We start from the raw sequence: 26,695 nt of genomic DNA, 5'->3' as shown, positions 1-26,695 counted from the left end.
CGGAAGACTGGAAAAGTTACCTCCAAAATAGCACGTACACTTTCTCTACTGCGCACTGTAAGGTAGATGGAAAGAGTGAGCACGATAGCGACAGATTCTGTCTCTGACGTCATATACGATGCCGATTTCTGCGAAGTTTGAATCCCTGAGGACATACAGCGACCCGCCGGTCTACGAGGACAGAAAACGAATATTTCTTATCGGGAAATTTACGTTCTCTTCGTTCTCGCGTCTTCGGAATCGTTTTGCTTGGAATTCACCGTGCTACACGTTGAGCTAATTGATTCATCCATTGTTTCACGAAAAATTATTGTGGAGTGCCAACATCACAGTCGTTCATCGCCGTGGCCTGTAGTGGTGCATATAGTCATTTCCGTTCGTCTGTATGCAAGGCGTTGAAATACCAATACAGTCATACAACATCTGAGTCATTCTATAAGCACGACAAGCTGACTAACCCACCAGGCTCACATTTAATAACTTGTACCAGAACTGACTGCGCAAGTGCACCTTCGACCACGACCAACGCATACGTCCTCCAGAAAGCTTACACTCGTACAAAATGGCCGTTTCACGACCTTCCAGTTACATCGAGCGAAGAATCGAAACTTTTCACGAAATCGCGATACAAATCTCTCGCATCTAGCCGAGCAATACGTTCTACCCGAGACAAAAAATCTCTCGAAACATAGTTCTTTTCTATCCTTTGTTCCGCGAAATCGCCGAACGAAACCTCCGTTTCACCCGACCGCCACTATATGCCAGATCCGGGACCGAGCAGAATTCACGACCCGACCATCAGTACTTCCAAAATCACCCGTATTCCCCTTTTGTGCATGCATGCGCCAAGCATCGCGATAGCCATCTTCTACCACCAGGCGACGACAACAAAAGGAACTCCCTGTATTCGCAGAGACCCGCGTGTTGTGGTGGTGGTGTGTGTGGTAGCCAACAACCGTGGGCAACGCCCTGGCAAGAAGAAAGTCGAGGACTTCAAAATTGCGGCGCATTTTCAGCCGGCCGGCGCACTTATTAGGAGGCGAGAGGTCATCCGCGGGGGCAAGTCGGGAGCTACTGCCACACACACCGGCAGAAGTCGTGACCTGGCGTTCGTGACCCGCACTGCACGACGTGCATCTATCATTCTGGTAGCCGAGCAATTGTATAGTGGGGACCTGTGTGTGTGTGTGTGTGTGAGCGAGGGGTTAAAAGGTGGATGTGGTAGCGCGGAGAAAAGGTCAGGGTCGAGAGCACGACAGGAACGCACTGGTGGCTTAAGTGTGGGAATGGGCTTCTGCAAAGGGGAGCGGCCGGTGGCTACCTGTCTGACGCTCCTGTGCTGCTGCTGCTGGTTGGAAAGTCGGCGGGGATGTTTGCAGAGCAAGGAGGTTCTTTCGGTTGATGTGAGTGCAGAGCAAACTGCGCTGTCAATGTGTTGGAGTGTTCTGTTGTGGGAAGTCTGATGTTTGAGACTCGGCGAGGTGTGCACTAGTGCTGCGTGGGAATTGTTCAATCAGGTCGCAGTTTTTTTTTGTTTTTTGTTTAATCTTGAATAGGGTTCTATTGAAGCACGTAGAATTAGATGGCACGGAGCCTATTGAAGCATCTTTCTGCGTGCAGCTGTGTGGGTTCCAGTTACTGAGAAGGTTCCGTGCAGAAATGGTTCTATCGATCGATACGTGGTTATCCACGCTACAACGCCACGCGTCCTAATGTCATGTACGAAGCGAAACATTTTGCCAATTTTAGCTCTATATCCCTCGACTTTTACTGTGAAAGGGACCTCTTGAGAATATCAAAGGCACATTTAATGACTCTATGTCCTTTCCATCCTTCTCTGAATGCTCCCTCCGCACTCACTTTGCTTCACGACTTTCATGTCGTCCACCTCCTCTTTCAGTCTTACAAAGACAGAAGAAAGCCGCGTTGAGCGCACAGATGAGCGATCAGCAAGCCGAAACGTCGCATGCCTCAGCGCACAGGAACCATTGGCTCCGAAAATTCGAGCGGACGGCCTCGCGGGGGCGTCGCGTTCGCCGTCTCTTTTTGCCACCTTCTGGGGGCTGCTGCTCTGTAACTATCGCCGGAAGCGATTCAGGATAAACCAAAAAATGTAGAAAAGCGCACGAAGTTCGAAGGTCTCGCTGAAAATTATGCTGCCAAAAGTAAGAGAGAGAGAGAAAGAGAGGAAGAAAATAGTTGGTTTCCGGTTTCCTGTGTGTGCCATACAGGCTTGACCTCTGTCGAAACGGTTCACCGGATTTTGATTCTTTGCGCCGTGTTTCTTTGTAATTTTTGCGCAGTTCAAGGCAGGGCGAAACAATGGACACCGGTGATCGCTGAAAAAGATTGCGTGTGGGGGAGGATTCACTCGCGCATGCGCGCTTTGAGGGGACTCGAAGGACGTTCGTAAAATAGGATGGAAGCCTGCACGGTCGTTTCGTCGCTAGCGAAGCATGCCTGCCAACTTGGCCCTTCACGGACATTTGCGAGAGAGGGAGAGAATATAGAGGACATTAGTCGGTTGTGCATAGCTTGTTTCTCAGTTTTTTCCTTAAGTCATTCAAAATCCGGTAAACTCGCATAACGTGTGCGGCTGCGGTGGTCTTGGCTACCGAAATTTATCTAATCTTCGAAACTTATATATACTATATATATATACTAAATAGCGTGTTCGTCGTCCGGGGAACAGAAAACCCGATGTTCCTATCGCATAAACACAGAAGGCACCGAAATGGGTGGCTAGTTATAACCTCCAAACGTCCGAAGTGCAGATAACAAATCACGCACACCTAACCTTGCTCTGTCCCTGGACTCGCCTCCTACGTACGTTCGTAATAGGTATACACTCAAACACTATATATAGAGACGATAGCGGCAAGTGGCTCGGCGCAATTAGTGATCTTGTCCGCGCTCGGGTACAAATGGACGGCGGGTAACTGGTTGGCGCACCCCGGGGGCGTAGGTCGCCCCCAATTTCCCTCCTGGGTGAGGCTCGTTGAAATATAGCGTAGGGGTGCGGTCCCTGCCCCCCCCCCCCCCCGAACCACCCGAAAAATCGACTAGTCGAGCGCACTGAAAAGATGAAGAGGGGATGAAGATTGTTTTGAACGAGTGCATTCATTTTTCTAGTTGGCAGCACTGGGAAACCGCCAAGCGCAGCCATTCCAAACACCACAGCATCTTGGCCCAATATTGGCAATACTGGCCCAATATTGGTCCAATCTCGGTCCAATATTGGGCCGACAATGCCAATATTGGTCCAGTATTAGACTAAGATGTTGTGCTGCTTGGGACTGGTTGTTCGGTGACGTCCTAAAATATTTCCGGGACATCAAAGTGGAGAAAAGGTTTTTGGCGCATGGGCGGCAGCACGAAACAATGAACCGTAGCGGTGACCCACGGAAATCTTGCAGCACACCCGTTAACCATATTAGTCATTTCAAAACCTTTTTTTTCACATGTTCATTCTTTAAGCTGTCATCAAGTCATCGTCATCTACACATGGTGGTCTGCGCTATTAACCACCCCTATAGCAGTACAGCGAAGCTGGAGCAGCCGGCTGCATACTTGTAAAGCCACGATCTCCATATTATCTGCACTCAAAATCCAATCCAATCCATCATATTTGTAGCTACTGAGTATGACCTGGGCTTTCGATCCCAAGACCCTTCTAATATACCAACTAATATTGGTTATGCAACATTAGCCAAACGACCGGTTGGACAAGCTTCGAGCGTTACGGGCCCGCTCTATCTCAAAGTCGACCACTGACATTAATCCTGTTTGCCGATCTAGAACCCCCATCAATACCCTACCCTAAAAGAAACCGCTCACTCACCCACCATCAATGGAACCTCGAAGCAACGACCAACCCCAGACATGCCATCAGTGCCAAACTCCTCCGGGCGCGGATAGAAAAACCCTTTTTGCTTCCCGAGTCGTCGCTAATTTCCGTTTAATTCTCATCGATGTCCTCCTCCTCGAGGCGTTTTTGATTACGGTTTTTTCTCCCCCTGATGACTGCTTTTGTGTGCGCCCGCCAGGCGATAAGCCCGCGCGTTAGGAGTCGGCTGATGACAGTAATCTGTCCTTTCAAAGTCCCGGATTAGGGGAACCAGAAGCCCTTTATTACTGCACGCCGTTGCATGCTCGAGATGCAATATAATAAGGCGACCCGCAGGAACACATACACGCAAACTTGGCGGCGACCTCGATGCACATTATCTTCTGCGATTGAATTGATGGAGGTCCTTCTGTTGGTTCAATCACGATTTCCTCTTCTTTCCTCGGGCTTTGTTTTGCGAACGGTGATTTGATATTCGTTTGCTTCTGCGTGCATGTGTCTCGAGGCTCACGTGAGCAGGTCGTGTATACAGAGCTTCGGTTTTCTCGCGAGTGATCTTTTGATGGAGAGGTTGAAAGATGAGGGATATATGTTGGTCTAGATATTCTTCCTTTGTGCGTTGTCCGTGCCGTTTGGAAATGTGCGCCACAATGCGATCGTGATAACCTCCACTAAGGATTGACTGAATCGATTTGAATTTTGATATTAAGATTAATAGAATACTTTAAGCGCTCGGTGAGTGAGTGATTAATGATAACAAATAATCATTAAGATATGTAAAAGGAAGAGGAAGGAGGTTGTTTTCCCGTTTTTAAAGTGGAGACACTATCTTCTTTCTTCTGGTTGCTACTGTCTTGGTCATTTGACTAATGAGCTGAATATAACTGGAAGACGGCTTCCTAACTAGGAATTATCTTATTGTTATTTTACATAATTTACATCATGCACAGTTGAGTGTGCGACAAAAATATCGACTAACAAAACTTTAACAATCGTCACCTGCACCGAACTTTTCACATAGTATATACAACCCTAGTTGTCTCGCGGCATAAGGTCACGAATGACCACACGTACAGCCGTGTCATCTATTTTCAGCTTCTCTATCAGCGACGAACTAAATCAAATGTGAGAGGAAGGTCGCGGACTGGCCTTTTTTCTCTTTTTTTGCTTTTATTTCATTTCTACCCCTCGAATAACCCTCTCGCCTCGCCTCGCTCCGCATACCACATACACACAGAGAGAAAGACAGAAAGACAGAAACGAAACGCACGGCGTTATAAAATGGGGCCCCCATATCAACGGGAAGCTTACCAATCCCGCAAACACGCTTTCGATCTATAAGTCCGTCTTAGCGAAACGGGTCACAGCGTCTGCTGGAATTCTTGTATCGAGAAAGTCGCGCACACATCGCGGGATTATCGTTGCCTCATGCCAAGGGAGAGGTTATCGGACTGGCCCTGAAAATTTATATTCTCCGCTGCGCAGGGGCGACCAGGGTTTGCAGACTGGGATCAAGCTATATATTTATATGAAGTCACAAAGAAACGTGTCCGAAACTTTATTTGGTATAGAGCGAGTTTCTGTAGTGTATCTTTTTGCAGCGCTATAGGGGCCGAGCATCTTCTGAACAAAAGTAAATAGTGACGGTGATACGCTGTCGGTGATATATGGTTCGTGATTTACGTTTTCTTCTGCTAGGACTTGTCATGAAATATTCATAGTAAATGGCTTTCTAATGCTTCTAATGATAGACTATCTTTTGCGAGTGATAAAGTGTGTAGAGGTGTGATACTAAGTGCCTCCGCATGCTAGTTTTCGTGATGGCGTGACAGGATGTAATTTATGGTGTAAAGTCGTTTCGTAAGATGGCTTAATCTACCTTCTTGGCTTAAAGATTTTCGCACTGACTTCTCCTGTATGTCCTTTAGAGGAGTTTGGTGTATAGGCAGCGCTATAGGTGTATGCAGCATGCGGAATTAGCATGCCTGTTGTCTATTGAGGGTGCAAACTGCGTTTTGTTGGGAAGAGTGTCCGACGGTAAGCCATCGCAAACGCCCTCGGTATAAGCACCTTGCAGCAGGTAGCGAGTGTACTACGCGATCAAACTCTGTCCCTCCCAAAGGGAATTATAATAGCTGCAGTGTATCCCACTAATCCGCTTATACGGTATAATGCAAATGTTTAGGATACATGTAGTAAATACCCGTCCATGAGCGTAGTTGTCTCGCGACGTAATGCCACATTCATCAAATACAGAATCATTATGCAGGCTTCAGGCTGTGCTTAGTCTGAAATACGAATGATGAAACCAAGAAAAACAAGGTCCGACAGCAGGTGAGATGGCTCTACAACGGCAGCAGTCAGGAGGCTGATACGCAATTTCTGTAACGTTCCCAAGCAGCACAACATGTTGGCCCAATATTGGACCAATATTGGCAATACTGGACCAAAATTGGTCCAATCTTGGACCCATATTGGCAATACTGACCCAATATTGGTCCAACCTTGGTCCAATATTGGGCCGACATTGCCAATATTGGTCCAACATTGGCCCAAGATGTTGTGTTGCTTGCGTTGCGTTGCACCTGCTCCTTCTTATTCGTCACTAATTTCGCCTAACACAATGGATTTATTCTCACGTTGGATCCATCCTTGCCGGTCACCTGGACTCAACATAGGTCTTTTGTTCATAATAAAGTCGCCTTCTCACGCATCTGCAACCAAATCGAATAACAAAACAATAATTCGCGTTGAGGTTTCATTCCACTTCCAGACAGCAGTGCAGCAACCATCCCAACCTTTTTCTATACGCTGCATGTCTGTAATAACAGATGTGTTTGCCCGAGCTCGATGGCAGTCTCGTCAGTCACGTACACAGCAAGCTCTAGTGAACGGTTATGAGCACACCTGTGCTTACATTGCAAAGTCTTCCTCGCGCGCAATGCAGACGTGTACATAGACGGCGGCCCAGACATGTCGGCGTCTTCCGTGTATTGCTGCTCTATGAGGTCCAAAGTTTTCTGCGAGTTTGGGTTCCTGCTGCGCCTCGCGGGAACGAGTGACGTGCAAAAATACGCAACACAGAAACAGGGTATCGCGTAACGCAGGACGGAAACCCGGAAACGTTGATGACTGGACGCTCTTCTAAATAACAGTTGAATCAGCTGCGGCGGAAACAGGTACCGGAATTCGTCAGAAAGCTTTTTCTCTCTGACGAAATTGTGCATCCAGAACAATAGCTATTGAGAAATAACCAAATAAAAATCAATAAAGTAAACGATGTTACAAAACATTAAAGGGCTTTTCAATAAAAATTTAATAGCGTTTCAAAGAGAGCCTTGGCAATAATTTACTGCCAACGATGGCCCTATAAGCAGAGTCCTGAATGACACGCGGGTGATCCGCAATAATGTGCGGATTTTTGCGGATGTGTGGAAGGCTTTCTTGTGCTGTGAAGGTATAGCGGGTCGGTGCGGTTGTCACCTCTTGACTCCGGCGGGTCGGACGCGGGTTAGACATTCAATGAAAAACATCCAATTTCAAAACCGAACACCGAAACCTGAATCCGGGCGGCGGGTCGGGTGAGGGTCAACTTTTGCAAATAATATGCGGGTTGCGGGCGGGTGGCGGGTAGTGCACCCGCAGGTACGGGTCGGGTGCGGGTCGAGAAATTCGGATCCGCGCAGGACTCTACCTATAAGTTACCGCGTTTCAACGCGTTTGGCACAGTGGTCAATGATGCTGCGATGATGATGACGATGCATTTTACAACCCCTCGAAGTACTGTACCGAGTGTACTGTAATGCACGCATTGAACTTGCGTTGAAAAAGTAGTGTTTGATCTCTTTAAAGCGGGATATTATTAGCCTATACTCGGCCGTGCCGTAATTACCTGATTATTCCGAGCCAAGTGACACCGTGACACGGGAACCGTAAGCAAAAGAAAGTTTTTAACCCCCTTTCACCTCCCAAGCTTTTTCTTTCGTACAGCGAGTAATTCTCGAATTTAAATTTAAAACAGCAAGAAATATATGCTAATTATAATTACAGAAACACTTCTGTGCCGGTTACGGCACACCCGCACAACTCCCTCTCCCCTTTACCCGACGACAGGGTGATAAAAATGCAAGAGGGAAAAAATTTAAAACAAAAACAAGGCACACGCGTCCTTGCCAAAGGAAAGGTCGTTCCGATTCTAAATCTCTTACCCTGTTTCACTAAACAGTGCGTGGCTCTATTTTTTCTTTCCTTTTTTCTTTGTAAAGAGATCAGGAAATCAGATAGAGGCTGCTAAATTTAAGGGATCGAACGGAAGTTCAGCCGAACAGACCTCTTGGCTTGCGTCAACGCATGGATAAATAGCGTAGAGAGCTTATCAGCTGCATTCGTTCAACTGCATTAGGGCGAAAATTTTCCAGTTGGCTCGACAAAGTTTCCTGCTTCTGTATATTCGGTAGCTGCAGACGGCGGTAAGCGGCACGCTAAATCCTGCGATTAACGCAGGCGCTTGAGACAATGGTGCGTGAAAGACATTGAGAGATTAAAGCTAGGAGATTACGTAGCCAAAGAAGTCGGCTTGCCTTCGCGCCGAGTACGATATTATAATTGCAGTGATTGGAGAGGAGTTTGGGTGACGCTTACTGTGGCGTGACTGTAAATGAGATACTCTTGTGATTCACATGAGGTGACTCAATGCGTCTTAAGTGAATGCCGCGAAGCTTTGCACGTTCTGATGTGAAGTGAAGATAGATTGGGTTTCTTGGTGAAGGGGGCACGCCTGAAGTAGAGGTAGATCGACAAATTCCTTGCAGAATATAGCAATTTCCAGGGACATTAAATCCACACGAAATTGTTCCTACACACTCTAAAAACAGAACTTCACCATATAGCACTGTGAAGACCACCTTTGAAGGTACCAGGTGAAGCTACCTTTATCACTGCCGATTTGTGGAAAGTGAGGGGCGTACGCCTTTTTTCTTTTAACTACTTAAGTGTCCCCAAAAAGGCTTACGCCTCCCTTTTTTAGCCAATGGGGGGACAGAACAATGCCTTTCGGGATGATGGTTGGCTAACAGCGTGCCGTGTGGTGAAGTTCCGTTTTTAGAGTGCACTCTTAAAAATGAACTTCACCGCATAGCACGCTCCTAGCCAACGTTCATCTCGAATGACATAGTTCTCTCCATTGATTTACTGGAAACGGGAGGCATACGCCATTTTTGTGACAATTATGAACTGCATAAGTGTCACACAAAAGGCGTACGCCCCCTCCCCTCGACGTTTTCAGCAAATCAGGGGAAAGAACGATGTCATTCGAGATGATGGTTTCCTACACTCTTAAAAATGAACTTCACCTCATAGCACGCTCCTAGCCAACCATTATCTCGAATGATATCGTTATCTGCCCTGATTTGTTGAAAACGGGGGGCGTACGCCATTTCTGTGACACTTATGCTGTTCGTAATTGTCACAGAAAAGGCGTACGCCCCGTGATTTCAACAAATCAGGGCAGATAACGATATCATTCGAGATAATGGTTGGCTAGGAGCGTGCTATGCGGTGAAGTTCATTTTTAAGAGTGTAGAAGCGCGCCATGCGGTGAAGTTCTGTTTTTAGAGTGTAGGTGGCGCAGTACAGGAACCGATTCCATCCTTACGTTGCGCCTTGCCACCCCCTCCGTCGCGACGCTTTACGGCAAAAGGTCTCTCACCTCCAATCCAAACTATACACCCCCGACCCGGCCATCGTCTAGAGCACTCTGTTTCGAAGGCATGCTACCATTATTTTCCCTCCGATGCACAGGCAAACTACCCGTGAGACATCCGGCGCAGCGTAGCACAAATTGGACCCCCATTTTCTGCCGTTTTCCTTCTGTTTTCCTTCCAGAAATCTCTCTTCCCACGACGCCCACTCTTTGTGCTGCGAACGTGCACGAGCAAAAACAATGGCTCTCTCTCTCTCTGAGAGCGGCAATATTTATGAGAAGTCTTTTCTTTTAACTCTCGGGAAGCAGAAGTGACGGGAATGCGCCGAGAGCTCTTCCATAATTTTCTCGTCAGCTGATTACGCGCGTTCAAGAAAGCGTTCTGATGTGTTATGAAAGCTGTCATGCTCGACTCAAAGTTGAGATGCTGACGTATCGAAAGTGTATTGAAGACATCAGCGTAATGAAAAACAATGGCTCGAGCACGGATAAACGAAGGACGAGCAAGAGTCGAAATAATCCTCGTTATGAGCGAACCCTTTCGAATTTTTCTTGCGTGTGTATATGATCGGGATGTCGTGCAGGTCACCGGCACACACACGTCCGCGCGCTATGTTGCCGGTTTATGTACCGATTCGGTATAAAATCGTTTTTTAAGCATCGTTGCTATCACGAATGTATCAATCGTTAACGCTCCAAAGATAATATCTGAACTGCACTCAAGACAGTAGAGAACATCACGTTTGTCGAGGAGGACCTAAGGAAGACTGCATGAGTGTGCGACCCTTAACTAGAGAGCACGACCTGCTAGATTATAGCGACCATGTTTAATTCGGCAGCCCCTATGAGGAGCCTGTCCGCACGATCCGCTAGGGGCGCTACTCATCGGTCCGCGAGATCTACGTCATGATTGGACGATTTTGAACGCGCAGGGGTGGACGTATGACTACCGTATAGCAGACGACAGCAACAGCTCCTACGAAAACGTGTAGAATGATGATGATAATCAACTTTAGAAAGAAGCATCTCTCGTGGGACATCTACCGCTTGTACACAAATACTAAGGAAAGCCGAAGTACAAAGTATCGCAGAAATTGAGGAAGCAATAGCCGGGCCGATGAGTAGCGCCACCGCTAGCTTCCAAATGCGGCGCTAGGAAGGGGTGCCTATGACGTGGTCATTATAATCTAGTAGGTCGTGCTAGAGAGAGTATTTCCCAGTGATGGCCACTAACTACCTCTACAGAAGTTTAACTATAACTACTAACTACTTTGCAATAGAGTAGTTTAACTAGTAGTTCAACTACTATTCAGGGGAGGTAGTTAAAACTACTTCTTTAACTACTGCAGTGTAGTTTAACTACGTCTCTAACTACTTAACGTTGTCCATCAACACCAATCCCATTCTATAGTGTTCTTGGACACCTAAATATGAATCACGAGCAGTGACGAAAGTGAAGATTTCGTACGCATGCACAGCACAATTGCTCTGCACCTTGCATAAAATGTCATAAATAAACTGAAACCTGCATTCTCATCAAACGTGTAGCTCAAAGAAAAAGGCGGAAGCACAATCGTGCCGTAAAGCTTGCAGCAAAATCTGAAGTAGTTGGTGCCTGCAGTAATTTAACTACTGTAGTTAACTACTCAAAATAGTAGTTTAACTAGTAGTTGGACACTACATTTCTGCCAGTAGTTGATAACTACTTTATAACTACAATCAGGTAGTTTAACTACATGTAGTTAACTACTGGCCATCACTGGTATTTCCCGGCAAAAATACTACATGCATCCGGGTACCTCAGCCAACTCTTCCAGTGCATGCCCCCACAAGTCATTTGAACCACTCTCCATTTTGAACTTTCACCAGCCACCTGCCCCATTCTTTTCCGAGCAAATCTCATTGCATTTTTTTTTTGTTCCGCCCGCAAAGGTTCGACAGATCGTGCCGGGCAGAAGCCCTGAGCCTTCCTCTCGTTGGAACCCGCAGAGTCTACCCGCCGCGCAGCAGCAGTTGAGGGGCGGAGATGAGCCTTCCGATAGAGAAGCCGGAGAAGAGGGGGGGAGAACATGGTCGGTGTAACTCGGTTAGTGGTCACGATCTGGACGTCACGAAAAAATGCTGGGAAGGTTGAACTCTCTCGCGGTGGCGGACTCCTATTACGCGTTTATTTTTCTTGGCTACTGACGCCCCGCAGCCACCGCAGGAAAACCAACAGGAGCTTATAAGGGATCGCAGAAGAGAGATGGGGATGTCTGTACTTTCAGGAGAAGCCCGGACTTCCTAGTTGGCGGTTCTGAGGGGGTTTAAAGCTAGAACTTTTTGTCGTCTTTACGTGAATGATTGCGTGGGATTCGAAAGCATTCACCGCAAAAAGAAAGAAAAGAGAAAAACGCAGAAGGAAAAAGTAAATTGGGGGAAAACTGCCTCTTCTATACACTCTGTTTTTTAGGAAGTAATAGTTGCCGCATATGTTGTGCCTAAAAGGTTGCAAAGTTCTACCTGCTACCTCCCTCTCTGCCAAGAAATATAAGGGCTACCGCTTCTGATTCGTTGAACGAGGGGGCGTACGCCTTTTTGTAGCAATTTGGATATATGATAATTGCTTTCACCACCCTTTTACACCCTTTATCAGACGCTATGTTGACCTAGGTGGTGTAACTATAGAAGTTACCACCTTTGCCACCCTATTTTCTCGGAGTGTAGTCCCTTAGGTTGCAATTACTTTTCCATGATGAAGTTCCGTTTTTTTAAAGTGGTGGTAAGGTGGTATATTTAATCGGTATCGCACAGATAATCTTTGGTATGGACTACCACGCGGAGATCATGAAGCTATACGAGTTCCCATGCCACGCAAAATTAACTTTTCTCTCACAATCACTCCCGAGGCGGCAGTGTTGCGCAAAAATACTTTGGCGACGGCGAGTCAATGGAACAGAGCTGACTGCAAAAAAAGCAGAGCATATAGTACCGACTCAAACGCAGTATATTCCATCCACTTTGAATTTAACGCGGAAAATCACATATTGGAGGCCGAAGTCAAGACAGTGCTGTACGTCCTGCACACTTATATCACACCCACACGTTCATTCCGGAAAGGTGCCGACCGAAAGATCACCTGACTATTACACCCCGTCAATGTCTTTCATCCTGCTACCAAAGATGCTGAGGACTTCCTTTGTACCCCTTGCGGTCTCTATTTGAGACCCCCATTCACTTCTCAGAGTCCGCGTCCTCTATATGTGTGCACTCGGAATGGCTGGGTGGACCTTCCTAATGATGGTGATTGAGACCCTTCTTTCACACGTCTTCGACAGTGCACCGCCAGCCAAATGAATAGACCAAGTCCGGGTCTGTTTGCTTTGTGTTTGGCAAACGCGCTTATTTATAGGCTCTACAGCCGGAGCAAAGGTGATTTTCTCACGTCTACTTTCCGATACGGTCCACGGAGGCTTTTTTGTTTGTTTGTCTCCGTTTCTATAGGCGGGGCGACATCCAGACGAGTCGATGTCCGAAGGAAGTCTGGGGTCCGAAGATTGAAGATAGTTGGCTAATGCCTCTCTCTCACATATAGCTTGTGGCACCCGGTCAAAAAAGGTTCCGTGAGCAAGTCCTTGCTTTCCTTTTCCGAGCAGTCGTTCTGCCAAGCTCTTATTCGGTGGCCGTCGGGCCACGTGGTACAGTAATGGCTTTTTGATCACTTCAGGTAGCTGTAAAGTCTGCGTGTGGCCTTCGGTTGTTTTCATTGCATTATTGCCCATGCGTGACCTTTTGCATTTGATGGAACGAAAGAGAGTTCTGGGCAGGCTGTGGTCTCCACCGTAGCATTATTTCTCCTTTCGACCCGAATGCTAATGCGAACGGGAATTGCTACAATACACGTTTACTAATAATCATTCTCCAAGATATACGGATTTGATTTCTCGTGAAAAGATGTCCTTGTAACGCAAGACGTAGTCATTGAATATACGCAACGTTAAGTCGGCGTTTCGCTCAAAACGCGAGCTCGAGAAAGCAGATTGATCGACGCGCTTCAACAGGCGTTACGCCAAACAGTTCCGTATAATAATTTATCACATAGCCCGTACGTACTGGGAGACAAGATAAGAGCTACAGCAGGTATATCTCCGCCAGCGTATAGTGTAGCCGTACGTGTTCTGTTAACTCGAACTTTTTTTTGTGCTTGCTTTAGTAGCACGCAAATGTGTTCCAAGCGTTATAGTGTTCTTGGTTTTGACTCATCTCATTTTAAAACTTAATCTAACTTCGCCTAAGATAAATTTCTGCAATTTTAATTCAAGCTCGCGTATAAGGGCAGGAGCAGGTCGAAGGTTGAATTTACCAAAGATCACAACAGTCTACGCCAGGCTATCGTTTTCGTTTCGTGGAGTCTGTGATTGGAACCTCTTGCCGCCTGATATCAAAAATATATATTCTTATTCATCTTTTAGGAGCCAAGCAAAAAATGTTTCGTTGATTAACGGTTTCTGATACTTATGTTTCCTGTCATGTACAACGCACCATTTCTTGTTCCCTGGACTGTGTTTTCTTGTACTATGATTTATGCTCTTGTCGTAATTAATGCACTTTTCAAGGAGTAACCTTCAACCGTGTGTTTCCTTCTGGCTGCTCCAACCTCGTAATATCTTGTTAAGTTGTAACTTGGGTACAATAGAATGAAATGAAATGAAAGTGCGTCGTCTCGGAGGAGTGTCTTAACGATATGATCAGTCTGCAGGCGTTTGAAGCACGTTGTGACACGGATGCATAATGCGCACCCCTAAGCCAATCACAGACGTCTTTAGATTTGTGGGCGGAGTTGACCTGTAGCAGTTAACTTGTCTCGAACTATGGGAATGGGTAAGTGTGAATATGAACGCCAGAACCCACCAATGGATCCTCGAAGACTCAAGAGATGCATGTCCTTACCTCTGCATATTCCGCACATGATTCCACAGACGTGACGAAATGCACCACATCATCGATGCTCCACTTGGACACCGGAGAGTCTCCGCACACAGACACAGCCTGGTCCGAGCACACCGACCCGCAGCGCAACTTCGGACTCTTTGACCGTCTCCCACCGTCCAGCGACAACAACCACGGGGACGTGGCTTTCCTGGGCGAACCGTGAACGTCGATGACTTCCCCTCTGACGCTATCACCAGAAGACCTCGGTCGCTTGACAGCCGCGCCCACGGAAAGGTCCAAGGGATCGGCACGGGTGATGTCTCCTTCGTGAGGTCTCTTCACCGCTCCGCGGAGGTACGTCTCGAGCTGGGAGGCGCTCTGGGCGCTCGCCGTCCTCACGAGGTTCAGAAGGGTCTGAGACGATGAGAAGTCGGCGAGGTTGAAGGGCGCGTTCCCTCGAGGAGGTTCCGCAAGTGCGGCGGGGGGTGAAGACGTCAGGGACTTCAGGGGTGGGGTGGAGTGGTGAGGCGCGACACTGGTGGGAGGTCCTTCGGGTTCGCTCCCGGACGCACTAGCGGCGCCCACGCTTTGGCGGCCGGATGCCGTGGGGAGCGGTGGGGTACCCGCAGTCTTGAACGGGAACGGCGGTTCGAAACCGCGCAGAAGCCCCGTGGCTGCGCCATTCGTTGGACCGAAGTTGAACCTGCGGGAGATAGAAAGAAGGTTTTTGAGAGACATTGACTATTAAGTAGTCCAGCAAATACATAGCATACACAATGTATGTTGTGAAGAGGCTCATTATTTCATTCCTCACATCACCACCAGCAATGGGGTAGAGTATCGCCCCTGGTCATGAAACTTCCCATTCATCAACTCAAAATAAAGTTGTTGTTGTTGTTGTTACTCTATATAGCGCATATTTCTCCAGCTACATATACCTATCGTGCATTAAAACGTAGAATTAATACGCTAATACGAATTGTACGCACGACTGGTAGCAACATAACCTGATAGGTGAAACATTCTTCTTACTTTTAGTTAATATTGATTTGAAACTGAAGCAACGAAAATTAGAGTGCAGATAAATTTCCAAAGTCAAAAGCCGAAAAAGTGCAAAACCCTGAGATCCAGTGAAGGTAAATTGCATCAAAAAACCCCAGATTTGGATTTCGAACATGGATTGTTCTTGCACACGAATCGGCTGCTCGCGTACCTTGCGTACTCCCAGTGTCTTCAGCCACTCTGATTTATTAACTCGCATAGGAATCCAATCATACCACACGAAGCAGAAAACCCTTCTGCTCTGAAAAGCTCATTAGCTCCGAACTATCACGCATCAAGTCGTTACGCGTGCGCGGCCGCACCAGGAGCTACAGACACGCTATGACATCGCGTATATCGAAACCATATCCCCAGCATCATGACTGCTGCAACCAGCCACACAAATTTAATCTTGTGTAATCCCTACAGTTCCACGAATTTGCTGTCTTCTTGCTTGTTATCCTGGCCTTAAATGCTTTCGTGGATACACTCACATATGAACAGTCAAGAGAGCCGAAGGACTGCAATCAAGTCATGATCGCGGCATAGGTCGTGTCTGGGTCAAACGTGGAAGCAGTTTGTTTTCGCGAGCACGTATCATTTCTCCAGGGCCTAGTGTAGTGTCCCCTGCTCCATTTTAAGCATTCCGGTGCTGACACCATAAGCCATGATAACGCAGCTCTTCTTGGCTCGAAAAACTGGTCGATGGCGATATGACCTCTCAGCTGTGACCCTTCCGTAGGAATTCTTGCATGCACGTGCCTTTTAATGTGGTGTAAAACATGTTATGTCAATGCCACCTGAAAATTTACGGAAAGATTCGTACGCTGAGCCGCTGAATTGCAGGATACCGCTGTTTTTACAGACGCTTAGAAATGAATTTCACCGCATAGCACGCTCCTAGCCAACCATCATTTCGGATGATATCGTTATCTGCCCTGATTTGTGGAAAACGGGAGGCGTACGCCTTTTTTGTGACAATTATGAAGAGCTTAAGTGTCACAAAAAAGGCGTACGCCTCCCGTTTTGAACAAATCAAGGTAGATAACGATATCATTCGAAATTATGGTTGGCTAGGAGCGTGCTATGCAGTGAAGTTCATTTTTAAGAGTGCGTGGTTGTAATGGTAAGGTTTGATACGACATAGCATGAGTGGCCTTAAAGTATCGGCGTTGTTGTAGACATTTAGATGCCTTATGCAATGGCTCTTCAATGACAATATCTAGGGGTTTGATATATTTACAATCCCCCTTGCACCCAGAAACTCCAGCGAACGGGCAAGGGAAATGTTAAGGAATGAGGCTTAGGGCTATGGAGTCGCCTGTATTTCTGACAGAGGCTCTTCTTCTTCTTTTGTTCTTCTTAGTTTCACCCAGATGTCATTCATATCTCAGACTTCCTCAAAGGACGGTTTATATAGGACCATCTAACATGTCTTAGCTCGGACTAGCGGAACTCAGGACAGAGGAACTGATGAAACGGACCTTAACTTAACCCCTCACTCTTGTTCTTGGTTCGTAACTACACTAAACTACTCTGCGGTTACCGAAACATCACTTCAACAATCCCTCTTTTCAGGTCATCCAATTGAGGAACAAAATTCAGGTCAAACCACGCGGACATTCGAAGGGAAGACGCATCCCAGGCCCCATCATGCACTTCCCCCAGTCGACACTGAAGCGGGGACGAGAAGTCCGAAACATCGTACAGCAAGCAGTTACGCTTTTCATCAAACCCTCTTACCTCGAGTCATTTCGAACGTGATTGCTGACACGTTGACCTAGAAGCTTCTTATGTCTATTAACCTTCGCGAAAATTGTCGCTTTCATGTAGTTACGAATTCCTGGCGCGAGCTAAAAAAATGCCTTCACGTTTGATTGATGCGGAGACCTAGTTTCTGACGTTCACCCCTTTGAGCTGGAGGAAGAACGTGGCAAATGATACGAGAAAAAGAAGCGAGGTATGCTTCGAAAAATCACGTAAGAAAGACTTGTAGAAAATGCGCTCAGAGAAATTCGTGAGGGAAACGCAATAAAAGACCTTGTGATTACCGTGTTCCACGCATCCCTCCTCCCCTCTTTTTTTTTTCTTTTCTCTCTCACCCACAGCCTCCGTCGGTGGAAACGTGAATCATGTGAGTTACATTGCTGACCTGGAGATCGACTTAATGCGTTTCGAAGTAAGGCGAATGCGTTCTTTTAGAGCAGCCCCCGTTGTTATTACTCGTGAAGTTCATCCCGTTACCGCGGCCGTGTTTTTCTCGGCTTTTTTATTTTTTTTTCTCTGTCGGAACGGGAGTGAACTATTTCGTCCGGTTGTTGCCGAACGAGTGATCTAGAATAGTACTGCCTCCTTTATTTGTATCTTTGTGCATCACGTGGTGCCAGAGAGGTGCTCAGAATCTTGAGCTGTTTCTTGGACTTTCGAGCTGGATGCTGCTAGTTATTTTTACGTTTCCCCAGACAATGTGGGAACGTGTTCCCTGGCAAACCTTTGTCTGCTATGTTCTTGGCTTTAACAGCGAGGCCTTTTTTTTAAAAGGTTTTTATTAACTAATTGGATTGAATTGAATGGGGTAGAGTATCGCCGCTGGCGATGAAACACCCAATTATCATCATAAAATAAAGTTGTTGTTATTGTTGTTACTTCGGCGTTCAGCGACGAGAACAAGTAGATGGTGATGATAACATGAGGTGTTTCACGGGGTGTTTGGTGGGTTGAATTATACGGATTCCGAAGTCTCAATACAAGTTTCAGTTCAATACGTTAGGTTTCACTTAATCCATTAGACTACGATAGAAATATGTCTAAGTTTGACAGCCTTAATCACATCATGAAGTAGGTAGAATGCGATGAGGAAACAGTAGCAATGGCAATGCTGGTACCAGTAGCAGTACATTATAGAGAAAACAAAATCCTACATGCGGCGAAACAAATATTTCACGTCACACCTATCAAACTGTATCACGTTCTTCGCGTATATGCTTTCACAGCTTCTAAGAGCCAGGCTCCTTCGACTTCCAAGCAAATTTGAACCGCTCTTCCATCATTCTATACCTTATCGAACCGAGGGGTACCCACCCGTTTTGCTCTTTTATATACCCACAGTCCACCACAAGGACGTCCGGTCACAACAATTATCCGCAGCACCAGCAATTTATCCGTCGCCGACTTCCGCGTAACCCCGAAGATACTTCTCTTCTGCACCTCAATCGCACCAAAAAAAAAAAAGAAACGCGAAAGGTAAAAAACAAAAATGCTCCCAACCAAAACCACGTATCAACCCTTGCATTCCAACCTATTAGCCCAAGCGTGAGCTCACGCCCATAAATTTCCCAAATATCCTCATTATATAAGGCCTCTCCCGCCGCGCCACCGGCTATTGTATTCCGATCAAGGATCGGCGACGAACGTCATGTTTTATTATTACGACCCCGTTTACGACCTCTGGCGGAGTCGTCGGTCCAGTCCGCCGAAGGTGAAGCAAGGTCACGCATCGGGAGCGGTCTCCGCTGGCGGCAAAGTGCACCCTGGGAACCTTTCACACACACATCGTGTAGCTGGCGGCTGTCTCAAGAACTTTCATTACGACACACGGCAGCGAGGTCGGCTTTATACTGAGCACGTGGACGTGTGAGAAGGGCTTCTATAACATACTTATACAGAGGGATCGAAGGCTGAATAGTGCCCTGAGGTTCGTCTGAGGCGTGTGTGTGTAAATCAACTATATACTGTACCAGCCTCCTTGTTCTTTTAGGATTGGAGAACAATCGTGATTCGCTGCCGTTGGAAGGGCGTGCGAAAGGTGCCTTGCTTTCCGCAGGAAACGGGCTATCTGTTGTCCGGAACAATGGTATTTCTTACAGCGTGTGATTATATGCTGGTTATGTTCATATTTTGTTCGATCCATGCACTCCTCCTGCGGTTTTCAATCTCCAGTGAACAAAAAAAGAGAGAGAGAAGACAAGAGTTTTTAAATTATTTAAAAATTTCTCAATTGTTCAATTTCAAATGAGTAGGTGCGCTCTCAGAACAGAGCTTCACCGCATAGCACGTTGTGCGCCAACCATTGCCACGAATGATAGGGTTATCGCTTCTGATTCGAAGATAGAGGGGAGCGTACGCCTTTTTGTGGCAATTTGGATATATATGAAAATTGCGCCACAAAAAGGCGTACGCCCCCATCCCCCTCTGTCTTCCAATCACCAGCGGTAACACTATCATTTGCGACAATGGTTGGCGCGCAGCGTGCTATGCGGTGAAGCGTGGTGGTGGTGTACATCCTTAAGAATGAACTTCACCACAATAGCACGCTCCTAGCCAACCATCATCCCGAGTGACATCTTTCTTCCCCCCCTGATTTGCTGAAAACTGGGGGCGTACGCCATTTTTGTGGCACTATGGAGTTCATAATTGGCACAAAAATGGCGTACGCCCTCCGTTTTCATCAAATCAAGGGAGAGAACGTTGTCATTCGTGATGATGGTTGCCTAAGAAGGTGCTATGCGGTGAAGCTCTGTTTTTAGAGCGTATAGCCAACCATAATCGTTCAGCGTAATTCGCTCTTTAGCCGACCGTCATCCCCAATGACATTGTGCTCGCCCCTGATTCGATGAAAACGTATACAGCGCACGACTTTTTGTGACACGTGATGTTAATTGTCACAAAAAACGCGTACGCCCCGCACTTTCCACAAAGAAGGAGTGATAAACGTATCATTATGTGCAATGGGTCGCCTTCAACGAGTTATGTGGCGAAGCTCCGTTTTTAGAGTGCAGGACGCTCAGGCAACCTCACGTATAGCAAAGCGCACTGAGATAGTTCTATATACAAGCATCGCAAGAAAAGAGGCATCATTCAGATCTCATCTTTGGTGGCGCGGCCTTAAAAGACAATGCGACCTATAGAGGGCAGTTTGTTATGTCTCGCTCCAGGCGGTATCACATGTTACAAACTAGCGAGAGCCAATTATAGATACAGTATGCAAACAAGTGCGACCCTTCTCATGATCGCAGACGACAGCTGGCGATGTAATCGCTTCGAAAGGTTATATATACCGTCCTTTGATGAGGGCCGACGAAAGTGATGCTTGCGAATCGCGATTGCGTTAAGATGGGTACCGACGCACTTTAGAGGGAAGCCGAAGCATGTGTTTGCAGGTTTTCTGTCTTAATATACGATAAGATACGATAAGCGCGACGAAATATGGAGTGAAACGTGAAAAGCGAGGATACTCACAAATCCTTTTATGGAGTTTTAAATATGTTACGGCCGTTTTAACGGACACTGCTCCATGCGGGATGACAAGAAATGGGCATTCTTCCTTTGTTGTCAGCGATGTGATAAAATGATAAGATTTTACGAAAGTAGTAATTTTTAAAAACGACGATGAAACCTGATTTTTCTCGCAGTTTTAAGGTGGTGGTGAAACGGCTGGCTCTTGTCGGCCTCGCAGAGGGTGGGCAACGTCAAGACTAACGCCCTGGGGGAATGTGCGTCAATGTGCGTCTGGGCCGACTTCTAAAGGAACTGTGCCGACATATTCAAATTCAGGTTCATTTATTCAGGTTGTTATGGTCTCAATATAATATACTGGAGGAGGAGCCAAAGGGAAGAGATCCCGGAATATGTCTGAAACGCTGCCCGCACAGGGATTCGAACCCGGGTACCTCCCAGTCTCGACGTGATTTGACCAGCACGCTAGCCACGCGAGCTGCAGTTTTAAGTAATCTTGAAAGTGCAAGAGGCCCAATACCTTTCTTGAGGAGCTAATCGGGATCCGGATCAAGGCTAGAAAGCGCTGTCACATCATTTCTCATGAGACACAGATCCACCATAAAAAGGCGGCGCTGCGGTACAATTTCACCTGCGGACTAACTCTGTCATGCCTGACTATACATTTCGTGCCGTTTTTTAGGTTGAACACGGGTATGGACATGTGCAGGTGCACTAGTAAAAAAATATTTGTGACACGTGATGTTAATTGTCACAAAAAACGCGTACGCCCCGCACTTTCCACAAAGAAGGAGTGATAAACGTATCGGTTATACCGTCGGTTTAAGATTAAGAAAAACAAAAGGAAAACAAGAACTTTAACCTTTGCTGCGAGGAAAGTAAAAAAAGGACATATACTCGACGTGTAATAGCAGGATCGCCTGGCAGGATCGCACACGCCGTTATTATTCGTTCTGCGTGGTGGAGTCTCTTGCGCGCAACATTATACCACTCTCACACAAGCACGCATTCCGTCTCCAATGAACCGGGCACAAGCAGCCATCCGTACTGGCTCTCTCCGGTCGATTTTTTTTTCTTCTTCGCAATGAGCAGCAATTGAGGTCGAAGGCGGATCCTTCCTTTTTCCCACGTCCCCCCACAGGGATCCCAGAGCAAGGAATCGACGACGACGACAACAACAAATTCAACCCAGGGAGAAAATTGACTGCCTTTTATTTTTATTTTTGTATTTTTTTGTTTTGCGTCCGTTCGCAATTTCTGGATAGTGGTGGCGAAAGCATTACACGACTCGGAGGACGGCGGGGCGCCTGACGTATCACCCACCTGACCCCCGTGGTTTTCCAGCTGGAAGAGCGATCTCTGTAGACACTTTCACCTCGCTCGAGAAAAATTAGAGGAAGAAGAAAGAGTGATCGAGACAAAAAAGAAAAAAAAGAAGAAAAAACAACGAAGAAGTATTTCCCTCATTCCTGTCCAGACGGATGAGAGACGGTCTTGGAGTTAAAAGGGTACGGTTGCTCGCGTTTCTCGGTCTTTTTTTTTTCTTCTTTTGTTCGTAATTCGGTTCGCATGTGCGTGCGTTGAGTGCGAAGAGCTATAGGGAACATGCGGTGATTAATTGTGACAAAGCAGTGTCAGGATAGTCTTCGCGTGAGGTGTCGAACCGCAGGCGAATGTATGTAGGCTTGTGAAGTTTCTTGTCCACTTCACTCGCAAAACACAACTTCACCATATAAGAGCGTGAAGGGCAACCAGTATACAGAGTGATACGTTATCACTTTCCTGATTTGCGGAAGGTACCGAGAGTACGCCATTTTGTGACAGTCAACGATGTATTTATTTTTTAAGGTGATCTCCCTGGCGGCGAGAAGATCAGCGTCAATAAACGACTCTGGTTCAAGCTGGAAAGTGATATTCTATAGTGAAGCACTTCAATCGATTGATTGGTTACTGATTGATTGGTTCCAGCTCGTTATGTCTGTGCCACCGGCTTCACTTGGTAACCTATTGTCTGCCTTAGGTCCACTTTGCGGAGTGCCCTTCAAAATGTAACGAATCATTATGAACTGCTTCCACCTGCAGCAGTGACTCTTCCATTAAGGCCAGAAACCCTGCATACCTGCAATGACAACATCACTTTTTTTCCCTCTCTCTTCCGAGCCCGCAGACTCCCAGTGACGTTTCCCATCAATCTGTGAAGAACCCCCTAGAGTCTCTTTGTTTTTTTGCTTCGACCGAGTCATTTGTTTACCCAACGTCTCCGCCAGGAGTCTCCCGTAGCGCTTCGCACGTCATCGGTGCTTCTTGTCTTTCGCACTACCGCCACTAGGAGTCGTCCAGCGAGCGAGCGAGCGAGTGAGCAAGCAAGAACAACAGGGGCAGGCAGAGACTCCTGGCGAGCAAACATTGGACTCAGTGTCAACTTAGTTGTCCTTTCGAGTTCTGTGTCAACACACGGAGGTTCCTGGTGTCCAATGTGTTGTGTGTCTTCGCAGCTGGTGTTTCATTTCGGAACGGGGGGTGGCTTCGTATTGTCTCAGGACAAACAGACTGTCACATTTAGGAACTCGACACTCTCTCATCTGGATGGGCGAGACCCTGTGTGTGTGAACTGGCGGAGCTGCTGATTTCCACCAGGAGGGGGTGCTGTTTTTGCACACACGATGTATACGTTGTTGACCGTCGGCTATAGACCACTGGTCGGTTATACCGTCGGTTTCTGGTTTTGTGCGTATGTATCTGGTGACTGTCGGGATTTCATTGCCGTGTAGGGTTTATTCACACGGCGTCATCCGTATAGGAGACCGCCACTGTCGCTAGCAAGCAGATGCTGCCATCGGCCGCCATATTGTAGGTCCCATCCAAGTCATTACCCATATCGCAGTCACCGTATATTTGGCGTTTCAAAAATTATTGTGCTGTGTGATTTGTAGCGTATCCAAGTAATTTCAATGTTTTCGACGTTAATAGCCATCCAAAAAACGTATGGCAGCGTACGAATGCGGGAACATAACTTCGAACGACCTACACAGTATGGCGGCGAGGTGACGTCAGTGAATAAACCCTATATCGTGCACGGCAGTGCTGCAGGTGTGCAGTGGACGGGAGCATACGGAAACGTCCGCGGTGCGTGTTGCCCACTGCTCAGGCTTGTTTCGTCACGCACAAATACAGTGTCCACTCGAGGCCCCGTGAGTGACATTGTGCAAGAAAGAAAAAAAAAATCGCTAAAAAATCAGTAATCCGCGCTTGCAGCGTTTGTCATCTCTTTTATAACCATAAGAAGGGTACACTCCTCACCTCGTCGAAGGAAGTCTCTGATAGTAAAATTAGAATACACCAAACGATGTAAATACCCATCGCATAATTTGTAGGCACGTCATGCTCCATTCATGAACTTTCGCTATGTATTTAGCGTCAATAAAAGTCACACTGGACGCGAGCGCCTCACACAGCATTGAACGCTGTCCAGCTGAAGCGGATTAGCATCACAAAACGTCAACAAGCGTGTCAAGGATATACTCCTAAACCTCACCTGCGGACAGCCTATCGAGTATTTAATTAGGTGACACCAACTCCAAGGCTGCAAAAACGGACGTTTTACTGGCAAACCTTTAGTCGTCCACGCTCACCAGCGCCAATCCAGCGACAGCATTTATCCCCGCCCATCACCGATAGCCTCTTCCACACAGCCAGGTAGCATAAAGCCCGTTTGGCATGTGCCCACATCCCATTTCGCCTTAGGTTTCATCAAGAACGGGTGTGGCAGTTACAGCTTTTCCTGCGCGTATTTTGTTATAATGCCAAGCGAGGTCATCTGTCTCTGCGGTAACGCCAAGCAGCGTCAAGTCTTCCGTGACCCTGCCTTGCTGCTGCTGCCGTCACAGACCTTGAAGAGAGAAAAAAAAGAAAAAAAAAAGGAAAAGAAAACAACAGAAACGGCTGGTTTACGACGAAACAGTTGTGAGCGTTAACAGCCGCACGTGGCAGAGAAATGCTCGCAGAACTGGATTTATACGACCATTCTGGCGTAAAGAGCTTCCTGTTGAAGACGGGACAATCGGGGCCAAGTTCGTCAGCGGCGATACAAAATGGAATGCGTGTTGTGGAAACGAGTCTGCAACGGCACAAGCCAGCCGTGTAAAAAATGTAACTCTGAATGTATGCAAAAAAGGAGTGATTCGTCTTAATCGTGCGGCCGCGGAACTAATGGGAACGGTGTTGCGTCCGTGTGAACGGCGGCGGCGACCTTGCTTTTCGTACATGCCTGTCTGCGGTTTAATATAATATTTGTTGTTTCTACGCGACGTGAACGGGTCAAGGTAATTCATGTGTTCCACTTAACGCTGTTAGTGAGCACGGTTTAAAGGAAAGTTTTTTTTTTTCGCCCTTGGGTGACGCTTTGTGGTAGTATGTGTGTGTTGGTGGACGTTGATAAAGTCAATGTGAAGCTACCGCATACCGGAACCAATGGTAACGTACATGACTCAGAATCTTATCAGTTGATTGGGTGCGGTAGACAGGTTACGTGGGAAGCCATGTTATCAACGGCCTACTAGCGCTCACAATCTAAAAGCAGAGCTTCGCCGCAATGCGCGCTGTGCACCAACCATTGCCATGAACGATAGGGTTATCGCTTGTGATTGGAAGGCAGATGGGGGCGTACGCCTTTTTGTGGCGATTTTCATATATCGAAATTGTCACAAAAAGGCGTATGCCCCCTTCGCTTTTAGAATCGCAAGCGATAATCCTATCATTCGTGGCAATGGTTGGCGTACAGCATGCTATGCGGTGAATTTCTGTCTTCAGAGTGCACTATCTGCGTTTTGTACCCTTGGTGATTGGTGAAGAAGGGTAGCAACAGACAAAGATTGCGGTTAGAAAACAATAAAGACACAACGACTGCCTCTGAAGAAGTTAGTCCCCTTTGCACTGAAAATGTACTTCACGGTAGGAATGTAAGTCCGTGTTGGTACATATACTTGGCGATGAAGGGCTGCAGCAACAGACAACGATCGGGGTCAGAACACACACACACAAAAGACACCAGGACTTCCCCTTTTAACTCTAACTCTTCCCTTTTCCGTGTGTGCTCTTTTTTGTCTTGTTTGTCTTCTAACCCTGTTCTTCGTCCGTTGCTGCCCTTCATCACCAAGTACCTTGGCGTTTTATACAGCAACGCTACAAAAGTATATTGTAAGGACTTATCCTAACAAACCCTCTTCGACAGGGCCACGTCAACCAATCCACCGGTCGAGACAGGTGCGAGGAGGCGCGATAACTCGATATACTATGCGCTTCTGCCGCATTCATGAACGTCACGGTACCCAGAAGTCATGGGGTATCTCAGCATGCCTTCTTAGCTTTGCCACGTTACTTTGGAAAAACACTTGGACAATGCCCTAGCAACAGCAGCGGAACTACTACAAAAGCACAACGAATACCTCACGTTGACCCCCGAACCTCCGTAGCACTTCTTTCCCCAGTCCACGGGCGCCATATAACTCTATGCCAAATATATACCTCAGCTCCTTTCACAGAGAAAACGACGATCCCCCCGGTTGAATGCAAAAGTGATCGCATCGAGATGCAGACGCATAGCATCCGCAAATCAAACGTCTCATCCGGCCGTCCCTGGGCGTGGCTCTGGCTGCGGAGTTTGGCGATAAGGGCCGTTTTCTACCTTTCACAGCGGCTGCCCTCGTTGTGGCACCTGAACTTCTGTGGCGGCAGTTGACGCCACGGCCTGTAATTTGAGGGCAACGGAGACATTCCGAAGCCGTTGCCACTGTCATTACATGGAGAGCAGCCGCTCTGAACTCTGCCCTCTCCATCAGGGACAATGGGGCATTAAGAAGAAAGCCTACCGGAACCTCAACGGTCGACCTTTCGCTTTTCTCCGTCTTAGTATAGTACCACGCGGTATTTGATACCTTATTTCGCTATCGCGCCCGTAAGGA

The 26,695-nt window shown here is 47.1% G+C and overlaps 1 protein-coding gene across 2 annotated transcripts in view; it reads right to left on the bottom strand.

The window, feature by feature from the left end:
* Window positions 1-26,695, bottom strand: part of LOC135369817 (polyhomeotic-proximal chromatin protein-like) — a 231,890-nt gene that overhangs the window by 3,739 nt on the left and 201,456 nt on the right. For both annotated transcript variants that reach the window (XM_064603359.1, XM_064603360.1), the window contains exon 6: window positions 14,478-15,162. In XM_064603359.1, coding sequence (XP_064459429.1) covers window positions 14,478-15,162 — 685 coding nt within the window. The remainder of the gene's footprint in view (window positions 1-14,477; window positions 15,163-26,695) is intronic.

Source organism: Ornithodoros turicata, chromosome 10, assembly GCF_037126465.1.
Source record: "Ornithodoros turicata isolate Travis chromosome 10, ASM3712646v1, whole genome shotgun sequence".
In the NCBI taxonomy this organism is placed as follows: domain Eukaryota; kingdom Metazoa; phylum Arthropoda; class Arachnida; order Ixodida; family Argasidae; genus Ornithodoros; species Ornithodoros turicata.
Note: the sequence above shows the minus strand (reverse complement) of the source record. Positions and strands in the feature narration are given on the sequence as shown.